Source organism: Pseudophryne corroboree, chromosome 11 (assembly GCF_028390025.1).
Source record: "Pseudophryne corroboree isolate aPseCor3 chromosome 11, aPseCor3.hap2, whole genome shotgun sequence".
NCBI lineage: Eukaryota > Metazoa > Chordata > Amphibia > Anura > Myobatrachidae > Pseudophryne > Pseudophryne corroboree.
The window spans coordinates 333,612,602-333,635,408 of NC_086454.1; the positions used below are offsets into that span (position 1 = coordinate 333,612,602).

Here is a 22,807-nt window from a genome sequence, read left to right on the forward strand (position 1 = left end):
CGCCGCACAGACACTAGAGGTCAATAACGACCTCTAGTGTCTGTGCCTGGAGCCGGCTGCAGCGGACTCCCACACACAGCCCACGGCGTCTGCTGCAGCCGTGGAGCGGGGAGCGGAGTGCGGGCAGGCGGCGGTGCCACCGGGGTGACTGCGGCCGCGCCCCCAGGCCGCAGCGCCCCGGGCAAAGGCACTGCTTGCCCGCACCAAGGACCGCTCCTGAGTATAGCAGCAGGTGTGCTATGGCGGCATTTCCTATTTTAAATATGGCTGTATAGAGCCAATTGTAGTGAGCCACATCATCGCCCTGCCACCTTGTGCCAGCTAATATTAGCCAGCATGAAGAAGCGGGTGTCAGTGCGACGATAGTGGATTAGCGAGGAAGAGTTTGGAGAAAGTCCTGGTGGGCGGAGGCTATGCAAAAGATCTTACAGGCCGCCGCCCCCCAGGGCTATGGAATTTAGTTTATCATTTTCCGATAGACGGACTTTTAACTTTTAAAGTTTTGCATTCCTGGGTTTAGTTGTCACTTTAACTGTTCTGTTATCTTTCTGTATTTTCTAGGTGGACTATATGAAGTATGTGACGGTTAATTTAGCAACATCTCACCCCCATTATGACAGTGCAGGGAACACATTAAATATGGGGACATCCATTGGTGAAAAAGGGAAAACAAAGTACATGATATTTAGGATTCCTCCCACAGTTGCAGGTAAGACAGTAAAAAGAATTCCGTGCTTGAACACAAGGCTTTGATTGCATATATTACAGTGATGGGGAACCTTTGGCACTCCAGCTGTTGTTGAACTACACATTCCAGCATGCACTGCTACAGTTTTAGCATGGCCAAATAGCAAAACTGTAGCAGGGCATACTGGGATGTGTAGTTCAACAACAGCTGGAGTGCCAAAGGTTCGCCATCACTGATATATTACATGAAGCTGTTTCTATGACCTAATGTGCTGCAAGGTAATACATGCCCTATATTAATGCAGCCTTTCAAAGGCTGGGATCAGTGGTGGTTTTCAGTACTGCAGTTTTTGGTGTCAGCCCAGGGCCTATTACATTTCAAACAGTGCTGCAAGTGTCATACCTGCCTACTCTCTCAGGACGACCGTAAGGCTCCCAAATCTCGGGTAGTGCTCCCGGCCAGGAAGTCAACATGTAGGACTCCATGCCATTGTGACTGCTATGAAGGCCCGTGTTGAGGGGAATCCAGGTATTCTGGGCCTGATTCATAGGTGGTCAGAGGGACAGCCTCAGACGGAAGCAGCCAATGTTCTCAGACTGCACATGCTTCCCGAACGTTACCGCTCTGAGATGCAGATCAAAAGTGCATGCAGACCCATGCAATTTTGGTGGGTGTTTTTGGGAGGTAACTGGGGGAGCCACTAGCCAGACACGGGTGTGTTGCATTCAGCAAATACAGCAAATACACAGGTGCACTGACACCGGCGGCCATGTTCAGATGGACATTCCGCGCCTGTCTGATGCTCTGCCTTTGAACGTGCAGCCATTAGGCCTCTCAGTTGGACAGCCATCGGCCACACCATCAGCATAAAGACTGTACCTGCCCACGATTTTAATACGGAATAGCTCATCATGTGTTGGTTCTTGCCAAAACAAAGTGAGGTTGTTGGGGGACTAACTGGATGTGGAGTGTGCAAGCTGCTACAGGATACTGTTAGTATATCATCCATCCAAAATATCTTTGCACTAACGTGAAATGTTTTTGTCCTAGGTCAAGATAATAAGAAAAGGTCACCCCTGAAAAATGCAGAAGTTCTTTGTTCCATTCCTGCCCATCGCCTTCTGAGTCCCAGCTACTATCACAGCTTCGGGATGACGGAAAACTACATCATTTTTGTAGAACAGCCTTTAAAGTTGGATATCTTGAAGATGGCGACAGCCTACTTCCGTGGTGTCAACTGGGCTTCATGCATCACCTTCCATGATGATGAGAAGGTACAAAATGTTCTGCTGTATGTAGGTCTCAAGTGGGCAGGGTCTACAGAGAGCCATGTGTACCAATTACCTTTGCCTCATGTTGGTGTTCTCATAGCTACCCGTGTATTCTGGGGGTCATTTACATAATAGAGGCCTACATACCTCCCAGCTTTTGTGAGTCATAGGTCAGGAAAGAGGACGTGGTGTTGCAGGAAATGACGTACACATGAGCCCCATTCTGGTCACGTTGGGGGCATGCCCAGTTACACTCGGGTAGCTGCTGGGCATTCCCCCAGTACCTCTCTCCAGTGAACAGATGCCACGTGCATTTGCATGACATCTATTCACTGCTTGCTCTTCTAAGCAGAGCAGCAGGTGAGAGAGGGCCTCCTGACCCTGAGTCACTGCAGCCTTGCTGGTAGGATGGTGGAGCAGTGCCCGAAAGGTGGGACAATCCCGCTAAAATCGGGGCGGTTGTTCGGTATGGGTCTATGCACTGGTTATTTAAAGGCACAGACTGAAAGATCCTAATGAATCTATTGTGGTTTCAGATTTCCATTTGGTGTGCAATATGGACTATACCAACCTGTGTACATTAGCCAAGGACTGTTAGGAACGATGTGCCGACGGGCCGACATTTCATAACGTGTGAACGCACTGCACGATGCAGTGGTACGATGGGACGATGTAATAACATCCCATGCTGCGTTCAGCAACATGGTATTGTTTACGATATCTTCTGATTGAACATGCATCACGGTCAACCAGAAAATATCATTAACGACCCACGGGAGCGCACAATTGGGGGTACACACTGCATGATATGCACAATTTTCCGGAAATTACAAATCACGCTGATATCGTTATAGTGTGTACCTGGCCTCCCAACTATTGCTTCCATTGACTCAGGACCCTTGCATGCATGACCACAAGCGGGGAATCGGCCTCGGGTGATAGGGAGTGGCCTTGAGGCACGATTCTGTTTTCTGCATTTTGGAGGCATGCTCAGTGCTCCCTGAGCAGCCCCCTGGCTCATCTCCCTCAGTTTTCAGATCAGGGATCACTTGCAGGGTAGCAGTTATCAAAGGCTTCCAAACTTACCCCCTGCCCATGAGACAGTATCCGAATAGCGTGACTGTCCCCTAAGAATCAGGACAGTTGGGAGGTATGGGTACACCTTGACACAACGATGTAGATTTAGTTACCCTGATATGTATGTGAATAGGAAATGTGAAGTTTGGGCAAACGCTTTCTTCAGGCCTGATTTAAAATGTGTATTTCCCTTTGATTTTCAGACTTGGTTTCACATCATTGATAAAAGGACCAAGAAGCCAGTTGCAGAGAAATATTATTCTGATGCCTTGGTGACCTATCATCACATTAATGCGTATGAAGAGGACGGCCATGTTGTATTTGATATTATCATGTACAAGAACAATAGTTTGTATGAAATGTTTTATATGGCTAATTTAAGGAACGACTTAACGCAGGAGACGGCAATGACCTCTATACCATACGCTAAACGATTCGTTGTCCCTCTGCAATATGATAAGGTCAGTTTCTGGTCATCTCATGGAATTAATTTTCCCAAAATATGACTGATCACGTGTTTGGCTGATGAAGCTACTATTGAATTTTACAGCAGTTCAATCAGTTTGCTATTATGTCTGATACCGTGACTTGGGTCTGCTCAGTCTAGGGGGTAAATTTACTAAGATGGGAGTTCTATTTAAGATGGGATGTTGCCCATAGCAACCAATCAGATTCCAGGTTTTATCTTCTAGAAGGTGCTAGATAAATGAGAAGTAGAATCTGATTGGTTACTATGGGCAACATCCCATCTTAAATAGAACTCCCATCTTAGTAAATTTACCCCTAGGAGTTGTGAGGCCACTGATACATAAAGCAGCAGAAAGACAATTGTAGCTGGCGGTTGGGAATGCATCTGCCGCTACTGTTTGCCACTAACATTATCAGCCAGCAATATTAAAGCAGCCATTGGCGATTCTGTGCTGCTGCGGAGGCGTGGGACGGATAAATAAGAAGACACAGTAAAAGACGGAGATACAAAAGATCTGGTTATTGTAGGAATATTAAGACAGTCACCTGCTGAAAATCCATACTATCCATCACCATTTATTTATTTTTAAACCTTTTTATTTGTTACCGCAGAGAGAAAATACAGCAGAACTGACATTCAGATTAGCTGATTGGTAATAGGTAGTACATTGGTAATAGGTAGAACAAAGAAGCAAACAGATGAAAACCAAGTAGTCTAATAAAACACTGAGAACATCTTTCAGGAATATGAATATAATTAAGATCTGCTGGAAGTTTATTTTATTGGAAGTAAAATAGAAAACCGTACCATAGAAATGGAACAAGAAGGGAGAGAAAAAAGGGAGGACAAGAAAGTGAAGGAGGAAAGGAAGAGGAAGAGCAAGAAGGAAATAAATGACATCTACAAGAATGGCAAATGTAATCAGCCATATGGACAAAAAGGCAGCTGAATCAGTAGGAGCAAACAGCAGAATTAGTAACAGCTATTAAATTGAACCAGGTAGAGGCTCAGGGCCGGATAGGTAACAGGGCCCACCAGGAGATTCCCGGTAGGCCAGTGAGTCTGTGTTTGGCCTGTTTTCTGTGTTGTCATGTGCAGTGCCGTTTCTTGCGGCGGGCGAGCCGTGCAACCGCACGGGGCGCCCGCCGCGGCACTTCCTAAGGACTTTGAATCCCCCCTCCCCTCTCCTCCCGAGTGCCCAGCTCGGGGGGCGGGGTTTTGCGGAATGACGCAATTGCATCGTGACGTCACGACGCAATCGCGTCATTCCGCGATACCCCGAGCTGGGCACTCGGGAGGAGGGAGAAGGGGGAGCCAAGCCGGCCGGCGGCGGAGCCGCGCAGACGAGGGAGAGGCGGCTGAAGAGCGGGAAGAACCGCTTCAAATGTAAGTCAGCCCCACCTCCCTCTCTCTCTCTCCCCCCCCCCCCCCACCTGCCGTACTGTGTAAAATGGGGACACCTGTCTGCCGGAATGTATAAAATGGGGACTCTTGCCTGCCGTAATGTGTAAAATGGGGACGCAGTGTGCCGGAATGTGTAAAATGGGGGCACGTGCCTGCCTTAATGTGTAAAATAGGGACACTTGCCTGCCGGAATGTGTAAAATGGGGACACTTGCCTGCCGGAATGTGTAAAATAGGGACTCTTGCCTGCCGTAATGTGTAAAATGGGGACGCAGTCTGCCGGAATGTGTAAAATGGGGACACTTGCTTGCCGGAATGTGTAAAATGGGGACACTTGCCTGCCGTTATGTGTAAAATGGGGACGCAGTCTGCTGTAATGTGTAAAATGGGGGCACGTGCCTGCCGTACTGTGTAAAATGGGGGCACGTGCCTGCCGCAATGTGTAAAATGGGGACACTTTCCTGCCGCAATGTGTAAAATGGGGGCACGTGCCTGCCGCAATGTGTAAAATCGGGACACGTGCCTGCCACAATGTGTAAAATGGGGACACTTGCCTACCGTGCTGTGTAAAATGGGGACACTTGCCTCCCGTGCTGTGTAAAATGGGGACACTTGCCTGCCGTGCTGTGTAAAATGGGGTCACGTGCCTGCTGTAATGTGTCAAATGAGGACTTTTTTTTTTTTTTTTTAATCCTGTGGTGGCCGTGATGATGAAATCAGATGAGGCCACGCCCATCTTAACAAAGACACGCCCATTTTAACGAGGCCACACACCCTTGCGCATGCTTTTACTCTTTATGTGAATGGGGGGGAAGGCGCATTTTTCAATCTCGCCCTGGGAGCCAAATTGGCTAGAAACGGCCCTGGTCATGTGACCCCACCACCCCCACGACAGGCAGCCCAATACACTCAGTACACGGCATTGTCCCCATTCATTCTGTTATACCATCTCTGCAGTACAGCAACTCTGCCATCCAGTGGTGCTACCATGGCTAAACGGCATGTTATACCTGTTGTTCTGCTGACGTCAGGCCACTTCTACAAAATTTTAGAGGGCCACTTTTCGTTCCTAATACGCCCCTGGCCTCAGACACAACTGTTGCAAAAGATGCAAAGAAGCCGCAGTTGAGTACAATCAGGCCCTATGAGTAGGTGTCCCGCCCCCTCAACAGACCCCACCCCCTCTTCAGACCGCACCCCCATTAGGAATGCTTCTATAAATTTCCGGGGCCGGCTTATTATGTCTGCCATACCATGGAGCCCAGACCCGATGGAATAAGTGCACTGGGTCATGTAACAGACTAGTAACATATTCCCTGGAGGTCACCTGCCATATTTAATCATGACCATAGATGGTAGAGAAGTGTTCTTCCAATCCGTGGCTAGTTGAAGTTTAGCCTCATTACAGATTTGCCAAGTAAGCCTGTCCATATCATCTTTGATGGGCTTGCCTAGCAGAACAATATATGGGTCTCTAGGGACAGAGACACCAGTTGTTCTGTTGATAAGATCCAGAACATCATTCCAGAAGGTTGACAGAGCCGGGCAATCCCACCAAACATGGAAATGGGAACCTAAGTGGCAGCAGTTTCTCCAAAATAGAAATGTGAGGATAGATAGAATGTAGTTGTTTTGCGACCATATACCACCTGGAAAATATTTGTAAGCATGTGCTGACCTGGGGAAGCCTCAGATGTAGGGGCTGGCGTGTAGGTGAACCAGGGAGGTAGTATTGGGTTCCTAGACATACAGGAGATCTAGCACCATTTGCCCGAAGGCGTGACAACGACAACGAAGTTGTAAAAAGTAAAGTCAGTTTTATTGAACACACAGCTTTAGACACCATGGATATGCAATACTTCACAGTAGATGTGCAGTGATAAGTTACAGTACAGTTCCCAGACGCACAGAGGTAATTAGTGCTGTAGCTTGCAGAACAGAATGTTATAGAGTCCTTGCCAGAACTGGAGATGGTAAGTCCGTATGCCACAGCTAACCGCTGAGGAGAGGTATGAACTGGTACTGCCCAGCAGATGGTATACAGAGGCTGGAGTAACACAGAAGCACAGGAGTAGATGCTACTTGGTATAATTGCAGAGAGTGCCGGATGGAACCGGTATGAACGAAAGGTGTGCAGAACTCACCACTGTAGTTAGAGTTCGATGGTGAGCATCGATGAAAACTGTGGTTCGGTTGTAGAATGGTCACGGATGCAAGCGATATTGGAATACCGCTGATAACGTTGAAATGAACTGAAGAAACTGTAGAGCACCGCTTGCAGAATACTAGCGACTCAGGAGCACTGTGGAAAGCTGGTAGGCCATGGTAAGTGCGCTGTGAAGTATGGAGAGCAGTGCTGCAGGAAGGAGAAGTTGAAAACGATACCAGGACACCGCTGGAGGCGAAGCAGGACCAACGCTGTGAGCAGGAAGCCGGTGTCTGATCGTAGCGAGTAACCAGGAGCAATGCTGGAACACTGCAGAAGTCAGGCTGCACCGCAGGATGGAAACAGGTGCGGGTCTCTTAGTGGAGCTGAATCACAGGAGCTGGAATACCTGGAGAAACAAGCTGTAGAATCCACAAGCAGGAAAGACATGTGCACAGGTTAGACAACCAAAGCACTGACGATTATCCAGCCCAGGGGCAGGATATTTATACCAGCTGGGAAGCAGACATTGGCTGGAAAATTAGGCAGAATCCAGAGTGCAGCGGATAGGTTGTAGAATGACATGTGATGAGAAAGAACATGGCTGCGCCCATGTTTGCATTTGGAGGGAAAGTCTGTCTGTATATTCCATGTGGTAAACAGCAGTAATGGCGGTGGAGGCCGCGGAGGGCAGGAGACGCCATTCTTAAAAACGGTGTAACTAAGCTGTAAGGCTGCCATGACAGCGCTGCGGGATCACAGGGAAGAGACCTGAGGCAATGATATAGAGCGCGCTGCACACAGACAGCGCAGATGGAATCCCGTTTTGGAATGCTGGGCCAGTCTCAGGAGACACTTGGAAGGTAAATAATCGTGTCCAATAACCCGGATCGTGACACTCTGATAGTAGTGTTATAGATGACTTAGGGAGCCTAGATCGGATTGAGTGAGCACTCCTCCGGGTCCACAGGGCACACTAGGTCTCTTTTCCATGCCTTTTTAAAAGGTTCAAGGGCTGGGGTAGAAACCACAGTGGCGTAAAACAGGGAGATAGCACCTTTAACGCCTGGATTGTAAAGGCATTTCCACTCAAAAGGTGCGGGGTCTCTAAGTTTAGATGAGTGGCATTGGGATGGAACAAAACCAAAACTTAATTTGCATTTACGCAAATTGTAAGTGTGAGCGTAGATCATGTTTGTCGCACATCCCCGCAAAGGAACGGAGAGCAAATACACCAAGGATGTAGTTAAAGTTGAGCAGCCACAATGCTGGCCGGGGATGTAAGTAGGTGGAGATACAACCCATAGGAAACTGTGCATTCCTACAGAGCGGGGTCAGTGGGGAGGAGTATGGGGCCAAGTCTAATTGTTTATTCAACTTGTCTCAGACATTTAGAGTAAATCGGATGCACGGAAACATAGAGGCGGGGGGAGTGTCACCATTTATTTTACCTGATCTTCCTTTTGCTTCTGGTTCGGTAAAAGGGCACTATTATGGCTGTTGGCCAGCACGGGGTAACTGTGGGCCTGATATAGAGGTGGATGCAAATGCCCTTGCTCCTGTGATCCTGTGTGCATCAGATCTGAGAAAATACGCTAATGCCACAGCCGCGACGATTTGTACAGAGACGCTTTCCAGGAAGTTCCAGGCCTGGGCAGACTAGTTGGTGTTAGGATAATGTGATGGCGTGGGGACCCCGTGATGTGTGTCTCCCAGCTATGGCATTACCTCCCGTCCCCCTGCTGGTTAAGCCCGAGGCTGGATACTGGAAGAAGCTGCACGGTCCCCCCCCATCTATACAGTACCAGAATTGGCTCAAAGGTCAGGGGTTGGTTATACTCCTGGGAGGGACCCCATGCATTTTTTTTAACCTTACACTGTAACACACAGAAGCTCAGATCACATTGATCTGTGCAGGATTCAGCAGATCATTCTTCTCACAGGGAACGGGATGTACTAAAGGACAAATGCGGTAAAACCCCCGAAACCGGGGGTTTTACCGCATTTTCAAATGTACTAAGACCCTACCGCCGTATTTTCGCCGTCCAGGGTATCGCCATCTCTGGATGGCGATACCCTATAGAAGCCTATGGGCTTCTTATTGCCGACCGCCGCATACCTTCCTCCAGGCAGCCCTGGTACCGGAAGGTAATCTCCTCCTCCCCCTAGCAACACAGCCGGAGGTCCTTCCAGCTGCAGGGGGGCGGAGGAGGCGCCGGTGGAAGCCTGCTGCTGCTTCCCGGCGTGTAGGCAGTGTGAAGATCCCAGGGAGGTGACGGAGACCCCCACAGACCACTTCACAGGTATCGCGGGGGGCCTCTGTCGCCGCATTGCGATATTGATCGCATATGTTAGTACATATGCGATCAACATCGCTGCGATAAGTGGCGAGGGGCGGCGATGTATCTTAATACAGCCCGCTCTGTGTCATCTATTTGATTCGTCTATTCTGCTGCACGTTCTGTCGGATTTTGAAACATGCTTCTTAGTAACTCCGTTAGATGTGTTCCTGTCTATGGAAACTTCTCACTGGTTGGTTCAATGGTCTACTGAGCTCTATTTACGTGTTTGGCCATCTATTTGTGTGCGGATCGGGGAGGTTTCTCTATTAGCCAAATGTACCGCCTGCAGTGAAAACAATTCTGCTTATATTGTCCATAAAAACGTCACTATTATTTGTCACATTTGCCTATATACTCTTCTGTACTGCTGCAGTGTTTTATTTCACATTATATTAGGCTACACTGCGATGTTATAAATGCAAACTAATGAATTATATATTTTCTGTCGTTATCACTGTAAAGAAAGCAAACGTAGGAGCAAACCTTGTAAGACTGCCTGATACAAGCGCAACAGCGGTCAGAGACAAAGACGGCGAGATATGCTGCAACCCAGAGATCCTATGTGAAGGTACTGAGTGCTGCATTTACTTTTATCTGTGGCTCATACTAATATTACCATAAGCCTCTGGACAATCAAGTATTTGTACATTGGGGGTCATTCCGAGTTGTTCGCTCGCTAGCTGGTTTTAGCAGCATTGCACACGCTAGGCCGCCGCCCTCTGGGAGTGTATCTTCGCTTAGCAGAATAGCGAACGAAAGATTAGCAGAATTGCGAATAGAAAATTCTTAGCAGTTTCTGAGTAGCTCCAGACCTACTCACAGATTGCGATCAGCTCAGGCTGTTTCATTCCTGGTTTGACGTCACAAACACGCCCTGCGTTCGGCCAGCCACTCCCCCGTTTCTCCAGACACTCCCGCGTTTTTTCCTGGCACGCCTGCGTTTTTCCGCACACTCCCAGAAAACGGCCAGTTTCCGCCCGGAAACACCCACTTCCTGTCAATCACACTCCGATCACTTCAACAGTGAAAATTCTTCGTTCGGACGTGAGTAAATCTACTAAGTTTTGTGCTAAAATACTTACCGCATGCGCACTGCGTACCATGAGCATGCGCATTTTTGCCTTAATCGCTACGTTGCGAAAATCGGCAACGAGCTAACAACTCGGAATGACCCCCATTGTTGCTACTGGGAGGGATTATCAATTCTTGGGAAGAGATAAAGTGGAAAGAGATAAAGTATTAACTAATTAACTTCTAACCAGGGGCTTAACTTCCAGAGGCAATGGAAGCATTTGCCTCTGGGCGCCGCCTGTAAGGGGTGCAGCCGCCACTGGGACCCTCTACTGATCAAGACTGGTGATGGCTACTGCAGTGCCTGATATGGCCCGGGCCGTGGCTTGCAGTGGCATTACATCATAGCTTGTGCTGCCCTCCACTATCATGCCCTTTCAGTTCTCTGGAGTGGAGTGTGCACTCAGGCTGCAGCCACTGCTGGACTTAAGGCACTGTCCATGGCGGAGGGTAGGGAGGGACTGGGAGCTCCACTCTCTCATCTTCCTCAACAAACTGACATGCAAGGTAAGTTTTGTGCAGAGTGGCTGTGGAAATTAATGTGTGGGGTGTTTTTTTCTGTGGGAACCCATGTGTTTTTTTTTCCACTGGAGACAAAGGGGGTCATTCCGAGTTGATCGCTCGCAAGCAACTTTTTGCAGCGCTGCAATCAGGTTAAATCTCGTCAAAACTGCGCATGCGTATGCACCGCAATGCGTAGGCGTGTCGTAATGGTACAAAGAGGATCGGTGCTGGGCAATAGATTTAACGAAGAATCCATTCGCAAAGCCGATCGCAAGGAGATTGACAGGAAGAGGGCGTTTGTGGGTGTCAACTGACCGTTTTCTGGGAGTGTTTGGAAAAACGCAGGCGTGTCTAAGCGTTTGCAGGGCGGGTGTCTGACGTCAGTTCCGGGACCAAAAAGACTGAAGTGATCGCAGCGGCTGAGTAAGTCCAGAGCTACTCAGAAACTACAAAAAACGTTTGTGCCGTCGGATGCAAAAGCGTTCGCACACTTGCAAAGCGAAAATACACTCCCCCATAGGCGGCGACTATCTGATCGCAGCACAGCAAAAAATTGCTAGCGAGCGATCAACTCGGAATGAACCCCCATGTGTTTTCATTTTTTCCAGTGCAGGACAATATGTTATTTTTTCTGTGGGGCCATATGTTGTTGTTGTTTTTTCTGTGGGAGACAATGTTTTTTTTTTGTAGAGAACATTTGTTTGTTTGTTTTTTCCTTTGTGTGACAATGTGTTATTTTTATCCTGTAGGGAACAATGTTTTTTTTCCTGTTGGGGACAATATTTTTTTCTTGTGGGGGACAATGTGTTTTATTTCTACTGTGGGGGACAATATTTTTTTCTTGTGGGGGACAATGTGTTTTATTTCTACTGTGGGGGACAATGTGTTCTTTTTTTCCTGTGGGGGACAATGTGTTTTGTTTTTTTACTGTTGAGAACAATGTGTTTTTTTTCCCCACTGGTGGATAGTTTTTTTAATTTTTCCTGTTTGGGACAATGTGTTGTTTTTTTTCTGTTGAGGACAATATGTTGTTGTTGTTGTTGTTTTTTTTCCCCTGTGGAGGACAATGTTTTTTTTAAATCTTTCCTGTTGTGGACATTGTGTTTTATTTTTCCTGTGGGGGACAGTGTGGGTTTTATTTTTCCTATGGGGGACAGTGTGGGTTTTATTTTTTCTGTGATGGACAATGCATTTTTTTTTTCTGTGAAAGACAGTGGGGTATATTTACTAACATTCGTAATTTTCGGAAAAAGGTCAAAGTTCAATCACGAATGACATCGAAAGTGTAAAACTGCAACTTTTTGAATTTATTACGCCTAATTTACTAAGCTGTCGTATTCGGATTTTTCATTTGTTCCGATGTCGATGTCATTCGTGTTTTTTTCCCGTTTTTTACGGCAGTGATTAGCAAAACACTGCCGACTTTATCACAATGAATCTCGGCCGGATCTGTGTGATCCGTGCTGGGGTTCATTTTTTTTTTTTTTTTTAAATACACACTGTAAAACTTAAAAAAAAATTGCGTGGGGTCCCCCCATCTAAGCATAACCAGCCTCGGGCTCTTTGAGCCGATCCTGGTTGCAGAAATATGGGGGGAAAAATGACATGGGTTCCCCCATATTTAAGCAACCAGCATCGGGCTCTGCGCCTGGTCATGGTTCCAAAAATACGGGGGACAAAAAGAGTAGGGGTCCCCGTATTTTTAAAACCAGCACCGGGCTCCACTAGCTGGACAGATAATGCCACAGCCGGGGGTCACTTTTATATAGTGCCCTGCGGCCGTGGCATCAAAAATCCAACTAGTCACCCCTGGCCGGGGTACCCTGGGGGAGTGGGGACCCCTTCAATCAAGGGGTCCCCCCCCCCAGCCACCCAAGGGCCAGGGGTGAAGCCCGAGGCTGTCCCCCCCATCCAATTGGCTGCGGATGGGGGGCTGATAGCCTTTTGTGAAAATGAAAAGATATTGTTTTTAGTAGCAGTACTACAAGGCCCAGCAAGCCTCCCCCGCATGCTGGTACTTGGAGAACCACAAGTACCAGCATGCGGCGGAAAAACGGGCCCGCTGGTACCTGTAGTACTACTACTAAAAAAATACCCAAAAAAAGACAATACACACACACCTTGAAAGTAAAGTTTTATTACATGCATCCACACAAACATACATACATACTTACCTTATGTTCACACGAGGGTCTGTCCTCTTCTCCAGTAGAATCCATGGGGTACCTGTTGAATAAATTCTACTCACCAGATCCAGGGTCCCAGGCTCCTCGTAGCATCCATTTGTAATCCACGTACTTGAATAAAATAAAAAAACGGAGAGCCGAGCCACGCACTGAAAGGGGACCCATGTTTGCACATGGGCCCCCTTTCCCCGAATGCCAGAAACCCACTCTGACTGATGTCTAAGTGGGTTTCTTCAGCCAATCAGGGAGCGCCACGTTGTAGCACCCTCCTGATCGGCTGTGTGCTCCTGTACTGACTGACAGGCGGCACACGGCAGTGTTACAATGTAGCGCCTATGCGCTCCATTGTAACCAATGGTGGGAACTTTCTGCCCTGCGGTTGACCGAAAGTGACCTCACCGCTGAGCAGAAAGTTCCCACCATTGGTTACAATGGAGCGCATAGGCGCTACATTGTAACACTGCCGTGTGCCGCCTGTCAGACAGTACAGGAGCACACAGCCGATCAGGAGGGTGCTACAACGTGGCGCTCCCTGATTGGCTGAAGAAATTCACTTAGACATCAGTCAGAGTGGGTTTCTGGCATTCGGGGAAAGGGGGCCCATGTGCAAACATGGGTCCCCTTTCAGTGCGTGGCTCGGCTCTCCGTTTTTTTATTTTATTCAAGTACGTGGATTACAAATGGATGCTACGAGGAGCCTGGGACCCTGGATCTGGTGAGTAGAATTTATTCAACAGGTACCCCATGGATTCTACTGGAGAAGAGGACAGACCCTCGTGTGAACATAAGGTAAGTATGTATGTATGTTTGTGTGGATGTATGTAATAAATCTTTACTTTCAAGGTGTGTGTGTCTTGTCTTTTTTTGGGTATTTTTTTAGTAGTAGTACTACAGGTACCAGCGGGCCCGTTTTTCTGCCGCATGCTGGTACTTGTGGTTCTCCAAGTACCAGCATGCGGGGGAGGCTTGCTGGGCCTTGTAGTACTGCTACTAAAAACAATATCTTTTCATTTTCACAAAAGGCTATCAGCCCCCCATCCGCAGCCAATTGGATGGGGGGGACAGCCTCGGGCTTCACCCCTTGCCCTTGGGTGGCTGGGGGGGGGGGGGGCCCTTGATTGAAGGGGTCCCCACTCCCCCAGGGTACCCCGGCCAGGGGTGACTAGTTGGATTTTTGATGCCACGGCCGCAGGGCACTATATAAAATTGACCCCCGGCTGTGGCATTATCTGTCCAGCTAGTGGAGCCCGGTGCTGGTTTTAAAAATACGGGGGACCCCTACTCTTTTTGTCCCCCGTATTTTTGGAACCAGGACCAGGTGCAGAGCCCGATGCTGGTTGCTTAAATATGGGGGAACCCCTGTCAATTTTTTCCCCATATTTCTGCAACCAGGATCGGCTCAAAGAGCCCGAGGCTGGTTATGCTTAGGAGGGGGGACCCCACGCAATTTTTTTAAAGAAAATAACCACTTTCCCATCCCTTCCCACTGATATACATGCACGGATCTCATGGATCCCTGCATGCCTATACAATCACGGATTAAAAAAGCAGGTCTGTTTTTTTTTAGCACTTTTTTACGAGTTGTAATTTTTCACGGCAGTGTTTTTTTTTTTTTTGCTTTGCACTTCTTAGTAAATTACCGAGATTCATACTTAAACAGCCGCGTTTTGACCGATGGTGTATTCATTCGTATTTTTTTTGTTGGACTTCCAAAAAATTACGAATGCCCTCATCACTGCCGTGATTATTGCTTAGTAAATTACCGAGATGACACTTTGATGAAAAAACGGCATCTCGGTCAAAATCGGGACCTTAGTAAATATACCCCAGTGTGTTCTTTTTTTTCCCTGTGGAGGACAATGGGTTTGTTTTTTTACTGTGAAGAAAAATGTGTTTTATTTTTTCCTCTGGGGGACAATGTGTTTTATTTATTTTTCTAGTGAGGGACATTTTGTTTTTTTCCTGTGAAGAACAATGGCCCTCATTCCGAGTTGTTCGCTCGCAAGGCGAATGTAGCAGAGTTACACACGCTAAGCCGCCGCCTACTGGGAGTGAATCTTAGCTTCTTAAAATTGCGACCGACGTACGCGCAATATTGCGATTACAAACGAGTTAGCAGTTTCTGAGTAGCTTCAGACTTACTCTGCCTGTGCGATCAGTTCAGTGCTTTTCGTTCCTGGCTGACGTCATAAACACACCCAGCGTTCGCCCAGGCACTCCCACCGTTTCTCCGGCCACTCCTGCGTTTTTTCCGGAAACGGTAGCGTTTCCATCCACACGCCCCTAAAACGCCGTGCATCCGCCCAGTAACACCCATTTCCTGTCAATCACAATGCGAACGTCGGAGCGATGAAAATGCCGTGAGTAAACTTACTTTCTTCATAGTAAAGTTACTTGGCGCAGTCGCAGTGCGAACATTGCGCATGCGCACTAAGAGAATTCTCACTGCGATGCGATGAAAAACTCCGAGCGAACAACTCGGAATGAGGGCCAATGTGTTTTATTTGTTTTCTGTGGGGGACTATGTTTTATTTTCCTGTTGGGGACAATGGGGGTCATTCCGAGATGATCGCTCACTGCCGATTTTTGCAGCGCAGCGATCAGGTGAAAAATGCAATTTCTGCGCATGTGTATGCCCCGCAATGCGCACGCGTGACATACGGGTACAAAGCCCTTTATGGTTGTGCTCAGGTTCTAGCAAAGTTTTTTTTCACACTGGCGGCTGCTAGAAGATTGACAGGAAGGGGGCGTTACTGGGTGTCAACTAACCATTTTCAGTGAGTGTTTGCAAAAACGCAGGCGTGCCCGAAAAAACACAGGCGTGGCTGGGCATTCGATGGGCGGGTGTATGACGTCAAATCCGGACACGAATAGGCTGAAGTGATCGCAAGCGCTGAGTAGGTTCAGAGCTACTCAGAAACTGCACAAACTGTTTTTGTAGAGCTCAGCTGCACATGCGTTTGCACTTCTGCTAAGCTAAAATACACTCCCCCAGTGGGTGGCGGCATAGCGTTTGCATGGCTGATAAAACTAGCTAGCGAGCGATCAACTCGGAATGACCCCCAATATGTTGATGTTTTTTGTCCTGTGGAGAACAATGGACCTAATTCAGACCTGATCGCTGTTGTACGAAATTGCACAGTGGACGATAATCGAATGACTGCGCATGCGTATGCACTGCAATGCGCAGGCATAAATAGCGACAGAATGGTGTGATTCACACAAGGTGAGTAACAGGAAGCGGACGTTTGTGGGTGGTAACTGGACGTTTTATGGGAGTGTCAGGAAAAATGCTGGTGCTCCCAAGCATTTCCTGGGAGGGTGTGTGACGTCAGCTCAGGCTCTGAACAGCCTGATTCTATCGCACTGTAGGAGTAAGTCCTGGGCTACGCACGGACTGGAAAAATCATTCGATGTTGACTGAGCTGCTAACGGATCTGCAGCTGTCCGTTGTCTGGTGAAGTTTTCTCACGGCATACGCATGTATTCACACACTTGCACAGGGCGGGTTTTCACTTTCTATGGGTGGTAACTATCTGATCGCAGTCCGCTGCAAATATGCAGAGGAGTGATCAGGTCTGAATTAGGTCCAATGTGTTTTATTTTTCCTGTGGGGGGCAGTATGTTTTTTTCCTGTGACGGACAATGTGTTTTGTTTTGTTTTCTGTGAAAGACAATATATTCTTTTTTGCTGTGGCGGATAATGTGTTTTATTTTTCCTGTTGAGGACAATGTGTTTTTTTTCCTGTGGGGAACAATGTGTTTTATTTTTCCTGTGGGGGATGTGTTTTATTGTTTTCCTTCAGGGAACAATGTGCTTTATCTTTTCTCCACTGGGGGACGGTGTGTGTTGTTTTATTCCAATGAGCGACAATGTGAAAAATTTTTTTCTGTGGGAGCGCATGTGTTTTTTCTCTGTGGGGGCCAATGTGTGCACTAATTGTAAAAATAAAACTCTCTTTATTATCATTTGCAGCCAGCCCTCAAAAATAAAGATTCCTTATTGTCACAATTTGCGGTCATCAGGAGAGAGGCTCTGGCGCTACTGTGCTAAAGTGCATGAACTGACAAATGCCAGGGAGGGAGGGGGCACGCCATCCTCTGTTTCACCTCTGGGCATCTGGTTTGAATTTACCCCACTGCTTCTAACTCTAATTTTACAGGCTGTGGGGGGAATGTATTATAGCGGCACGGATTGTGCCGTGATAACACTTCCTGCTTTGCTTCATTACCGAGGCGAAGCAGGAAGCCAATCCAACAAGATGTATGATCATCTTATCTGCCGGAGTGGGGGAGTGGAAACTCCCCCCTCCAGCGATCTCTGCTGGAGCACAGCTTAGTGCTTATTCACCCTGTCTCCCTACCTGGCCGACCCCACTGCGCATGTGCAGGATCTCACTACGGCAGGAGCCGATTGGTTGTTACTTTTACTGTATCGCCCTCCACTTGATCTCTAACCAAGATTTGATAAATCTTCCCCTTATATGCTGAATGATATGTACATTGATATATGTGCACATACTCCCAACTTTGGGATTCGGTTTTGGTTTTAGCTCTGAAACCATTTTCATGTTTCATCTTTGACTAAAATTCCCTTGGCCAAATGTAATAGAGCGAGAGTTTTAAAAAGTGTGAGATTTGGTAAGGTTTTGCAGTTTTTTTTTTAAAGTGCCAATCATTTACACAGCAAGATCAACCTGGTTTTGCAGTGTAAATGATTGCCACTTTTAAAAAAAACTGAAAAACCTTACCAAATCTCTCACTTTCTGAAACTCTCACTCTATTACATTTGGCCCCCTGTGTGTTATAGTTTTAGCATTGATTTGTATTTAATAAAAAATGGCCGAAAACGGGTAAAATCGTGATTTATAGTTTTTGTTAGAACTTCCCATACTTTGCAATATACTTTAGAAACATGAAAAAATATATGGTCTTTCCTATCTCTTATACAGTATTTTCAATCAAGTAATACTATCGGGATCCGGTCTGAAGATCGACACTGTCTAGGTCAACAATGTTTAGGTCGACCACTATAGGTCGACAGTCACTAGGTCGACAGGGTTGGAAGGTCGACGGGGTTTTTAGTAGAGATGAGCGGATTCGGTTTTACTCGGATTTACTCGGTTCTCAAAACGGCATCTTATTGGCTCACGGATGTCACGTGTTTTGGATAGCCAATCAGATGCCGTTTTGAGAACCGAGTAAAACCGAATCCGCTCATCTCTAGTTTTTAGGTCGACATGTGCTAGGTTGACAGGTCAAAAGGTCGACATGAGTTTTTCAATTTTTTTTCTTTTTTTGAACTTTTTCATACTTAACGATCCATGTGGGCTACGATTGTAATGAGCGAAGCGAGCCATCCGAGGGGGACACGGTGCACTAATTCGGCTTCCCGGTCACTGTACGCAGAAAACAACACAAAACCCCCCAAAAAAACCTCATGTTGACCTTTTGACCTGTCGACCTAGCACATGTCAACCTAGAAACCCTATCGACCTAGTGACTGTCGACCTATAGTGGTCGACCTAAACATTGTCGACCTAGACACTGTCAATTTGATGATCCACACCCATACTATCACCACTCCCAAATTGACATTCAGGAAATCACTCTTACGGTAACATACCCAAGTCGATGCTCTGTGGATTGCCTCTGGAAGGGTCATGGAGGCATTCCTTGGCAATGTAGTTCTCATTTTCCAGCACGCTATTATGGGGCGCCAGGGAAGAATAAGCAGAGATTCTTTATTGTAGTAAGCAGAGCTGGACTTCCTGGTGATGTTGGGCAGCACATCACAGATAATTGAATTCCCCCTTAGTGGTCAATTCAGTTAGGGGCAAGGAGGGCAAGTTGGTGTTGCAGAAACACAGGCGATGTGTACAAATGCCGACCCCCCTCACGGGGCAGATGCTGCCCTGGATTCATGGGTTTTTGTAAAAATCCATGAGTGTGGCTGTACATATTGCCACACTTACTCGTGAGCGCAGCACGTTCACTCCTAATTAAATTGAGTCCTTTATGTGTTGATATTATGAAGTAATACATCTGTAAATTATGTTTTATATTTCTAGGAATTGAACTACCTAGAATTAACTATGACTATAATGGCAAGAAATACCGATATGTTTACGCTTCTCACGTGGAGTGGCGCCCCATTCCCACCAAGGTAAAGCCTGTTGTTTCATAGCAACAAGTTAAGACTCATAAATACAGAAGATTCTGATAAGTACTGAAATAAGGGGGTAATTCCAAGTTGATCGCAGCAGGATTTTTGTTAGCAATTGGGCAAAACCATGTGCACTGCAGGGGAGGCAGATATAACATGTGCAGAGAGAGTTAGTTTTGGGTGGGGTGTGTTCAATCTGCAATCTAATTTGCAGTGTAAAAATAAAGCAGCCAGTATTTACTAGAGATGAGCGGGTTCGGTTTCTCTGAATCCGAACCCGCACGAACTTCATGTTTTTTTTCACGGGTCCGAGCGACTCGGATCTTCCCGCCTTGCTCGGTTAACCCGAGCGCGCCCGAACGTCATCATGACGCTGTCGGATTCTCGCGAGGCTCGGATTCTATCGCGAGACTCGGATTCTATATAAGGAGCCGCGCGTCGCCGCCATTTTCACACGTGCATTGAGATTGATAGGGAGAGGACGTGGCTGGCGTCCTCTCCGTTTAGAATAGATTAGAGAGACACTTGATTTACTAATTTTGGGGAGCATTAGGAGTACTCAGTACAGTGCAGAGTTTTGCTGATAGTGACCACCAGTTTTATTTATAATCCGTTCTCTGCCTGAAAAAAGCGATACACAGCACACAGTGACTCAGTCACATACCATATCTGTGTGCACTGCTCAGGCTCAGGCCAGTGTGCTGCATCATCTATTATCTATATATAATATTATATATATCTGATTATCTGTCTGACTGCTCAGCTCACACAGCTTATAATTGTGGGGGAGACTGGGGAGCACTACTGCAGTGCCAGTTATAGGTTATAGCAGGAGCCAGGAGTACATAATATATTATATAGTGAGTGACCACCAGACACACAGTGCAGTTTATTTAATATATCCGTTCTCTGCCTGAAAAAAGCGATACACACAGTGACTCAGTCAGTCACATACCATATCTGTGTGCACTGCTCAGGCTCAGGCCAGTGTGCTGCATCATCTATATATATTATATATCTGTCTGACTGCTCAGCTCACACAGCTTATAATTGTGGGGGAGACTGGGGAGCACTACTGCAGTGCCAGTTATAGGTTATAGCAGGAGCCAGGAGTACATAATATTATATTAAAACAGTGCACACTTTTGCTGCAGGAGTGCCACTGCCAGTGTGACTAGTGACCAGTGACCTGACCACCAGTATATATAATATTAGTAGTATACTATCTCTTTATCAACCAGTCTATATTAGCAGCAGACACAGTACAGTGCGGTAGTTCACGGCTGTGGCTACCTCTGTGTCGGCACTCGGCAGCCCGTCCATAATTGTATATACCACCTAACCGTGGTTTTTTTTTCTTTCTTTATACATACATACTAGTTACGAGTATACTATCTCTTTATCAACCAGTCTATATTAGCAGCAGACACAGTACAGTGCGGTAGTTCACGGCTGTGGCTACCTCTGTGTCGGCACTCGGCAGCCCGTCCATAATTGTATATACCACCTAACCGTGGTTTTTTTTTCTTTCTTTATACATACATACTAGTTACGAGTATACTATCTCTTTATCAACCAGTCTATATATTAGCAGCAGACACAGTACAGTGCGGTAGTTCACGGCTGTGGCTACCTCTGTGTCGGCACTCGGCAGCCCGTCCATAATTGTATATACCACCTAACCGTGGTTTTTTTTTCTTTCTTTATACATACATACTAGTTACGAGTATACTATCTCTTTATCAACCAGTCTATATATTAGCAGCAGACACAGTACAGTGCGGTAGTTCACGGCTGTGGCTACCTCTGTGTCGGCACTCGGCAGCCCGTCCATAATTGTATATACCACCTAACCGTGGTTTTTTTTTCTTTCTTTATACATACATACTAGTTACGAGTATACTATCTCTTTATCAACCAGTCTATATATTAGCAGCAGACACAGTACAGTGCGGTAGTTCACGGCTGTGGCTACCTCTGTGTCGGCACTCGGCAGCCCGTCCATAATTGTATATACCACCTAACCGTGGTTTTTTTTTCTTTCTTTATACATACATACTAGTTACGAGTATACTATCTCTTTATCAACCAGTCTATATATTAGCAGCAGACGCAGTACAGTGCGGTAGTTCACGGCTGTGGCTACCTCTGTGTCGGCACTCGGCAGCCCGTCCATAATTGTATACTAGTATCCAATCCATCCATCTCCATTGTTTACCTGAGGTGCCTTTTAGTTGTGCCTATTAAAATATGGAGAACAAAAATGTTGAGGTTCCAAAATTAGGGAAAGATCAAGATCCACTTCCACCTCGTGCTGAAGCTGCTGCCACTAGTCATGGCCGAGACGATGAAATGCCAGCAACGTCGTCTGCCAAGGCCGATGCCCAATGGCATAGTACAGAGCATGTCAAAACCAAAACACCAAATATCAGTAAAAAAAGGACTCCAAAACCTAAAATAAAATTGTCGGAGGAGAAGCGTAAACTTGCCAATATGCCATTTACCACACGGAGTGGCAAGGAACGGCTGAGGCCCTGGCCTATGTTCATGGCTAGTGGTTCAGCTTCACATGAGGATGGAAGCACTCAGCCTCTCGCTAGAAAACTGAAAAGACTCAAGCTGGCAAAAGCACCGCAAAGAACTGTGCGTTCTTTGAAATCCCAAATCCACAAGGAGAGTCCAATTGTGTCGGTTGCGATGCCTGACCTTCCCAACACTGGACGTGAAGAGCATGCGCCTTCCACCATTTGCACGCCCCCTGCAAGTGCTGGAAGGAGCACCCGCAGTCCAGTTCCTGATAGTCAGATTGAAGATGTCAGTGTTGAAGTACACCAGGATGAGGAGGATATGGGTGTTGCTGGCGCTGGGGAGGAAATTGACCAGGAGGATTCTGATGGTGAGGTGGTTTGTTTAAGTCAGGCACCCGGGGAGACACCTGTTGTCCGTGGGAGGAATATGGCCGTTGACATGCCAGGTGAAAATACCAAAAAAATCAGCTCTTCGGTGTGGAGGTATTTCACCAGAAATGCGGACAACAGGTGTCAAGCCGTGTGTTCCCTTTGTCAAGCTGTAATAAGTAGGGGTAAGGACGTTAACCACCTCGGAACATCCTCCCTTATACGTCACCTGCAGCGCATTCATAATAAGTCAGTGACAAGTTCAAAAACTTTGGGTGACAGCGGAAGCAGTCCACTGACCAGTAAATCCCTTCCTCTTGTAACCAAGCTCACGCAAACCACCCCACCAACTCCCTCAGTGTCAATTTCCTCCTTCCCCAGGAATGCCAATAGTCCTGCAGGCCATGTCACTGGCAATTCTGACGAGTCCTCTCCTGCCTGGGATTCCTCCGATGCATCCTTGCGTGTAACGCCTACTGCTGCTGGCGCTGCTGTTGTTGCCGCTGGGAGTCGATGGTCATCCCAGAGGGGAAGTCGTAAGCCCACTTGTACTACTTCCAGTAAGCAATTGACTGTTCAACAGTCCT

At 47.0% G+C, this 22,807-nt stretch overlaps 1 protein-coding gene across 2 annotated transcripts in view; it reads left to right on the top strand.

The window, feature by feature from the left end:
- The window catches only part of BCO1 (beta-carotene oxygenase 1), an 81,389-nt gene that overhangs the window by 40,400 nt on the left and 18,182 nt on the right, over nt 1-22,807 (top strand). For both annotated transcript variants that reach the window (XM_063945780.1, XM_063945781.1), the window contains exons 5-9: nt 562-709; nt 1,739-1,962; nt 3,240-3,497; nt 9,859-9,964; nt 19,229-19,323. In XM_063945780.1, the coding sequence (XP_063801850.1) occupies nt 562-709; nt 1,739-1,962; nt 3,240-3,497; nt 9,859-9,964; nt 19,229-19,323 (831 nt within the window). The remainder of the gene's footprint in view (nt 1-561; nt 710-1,738; nt 1,963-3,239; nt 3,498-9,858; nt 9,965-19,228; nt 19,324-22,807) is intronic.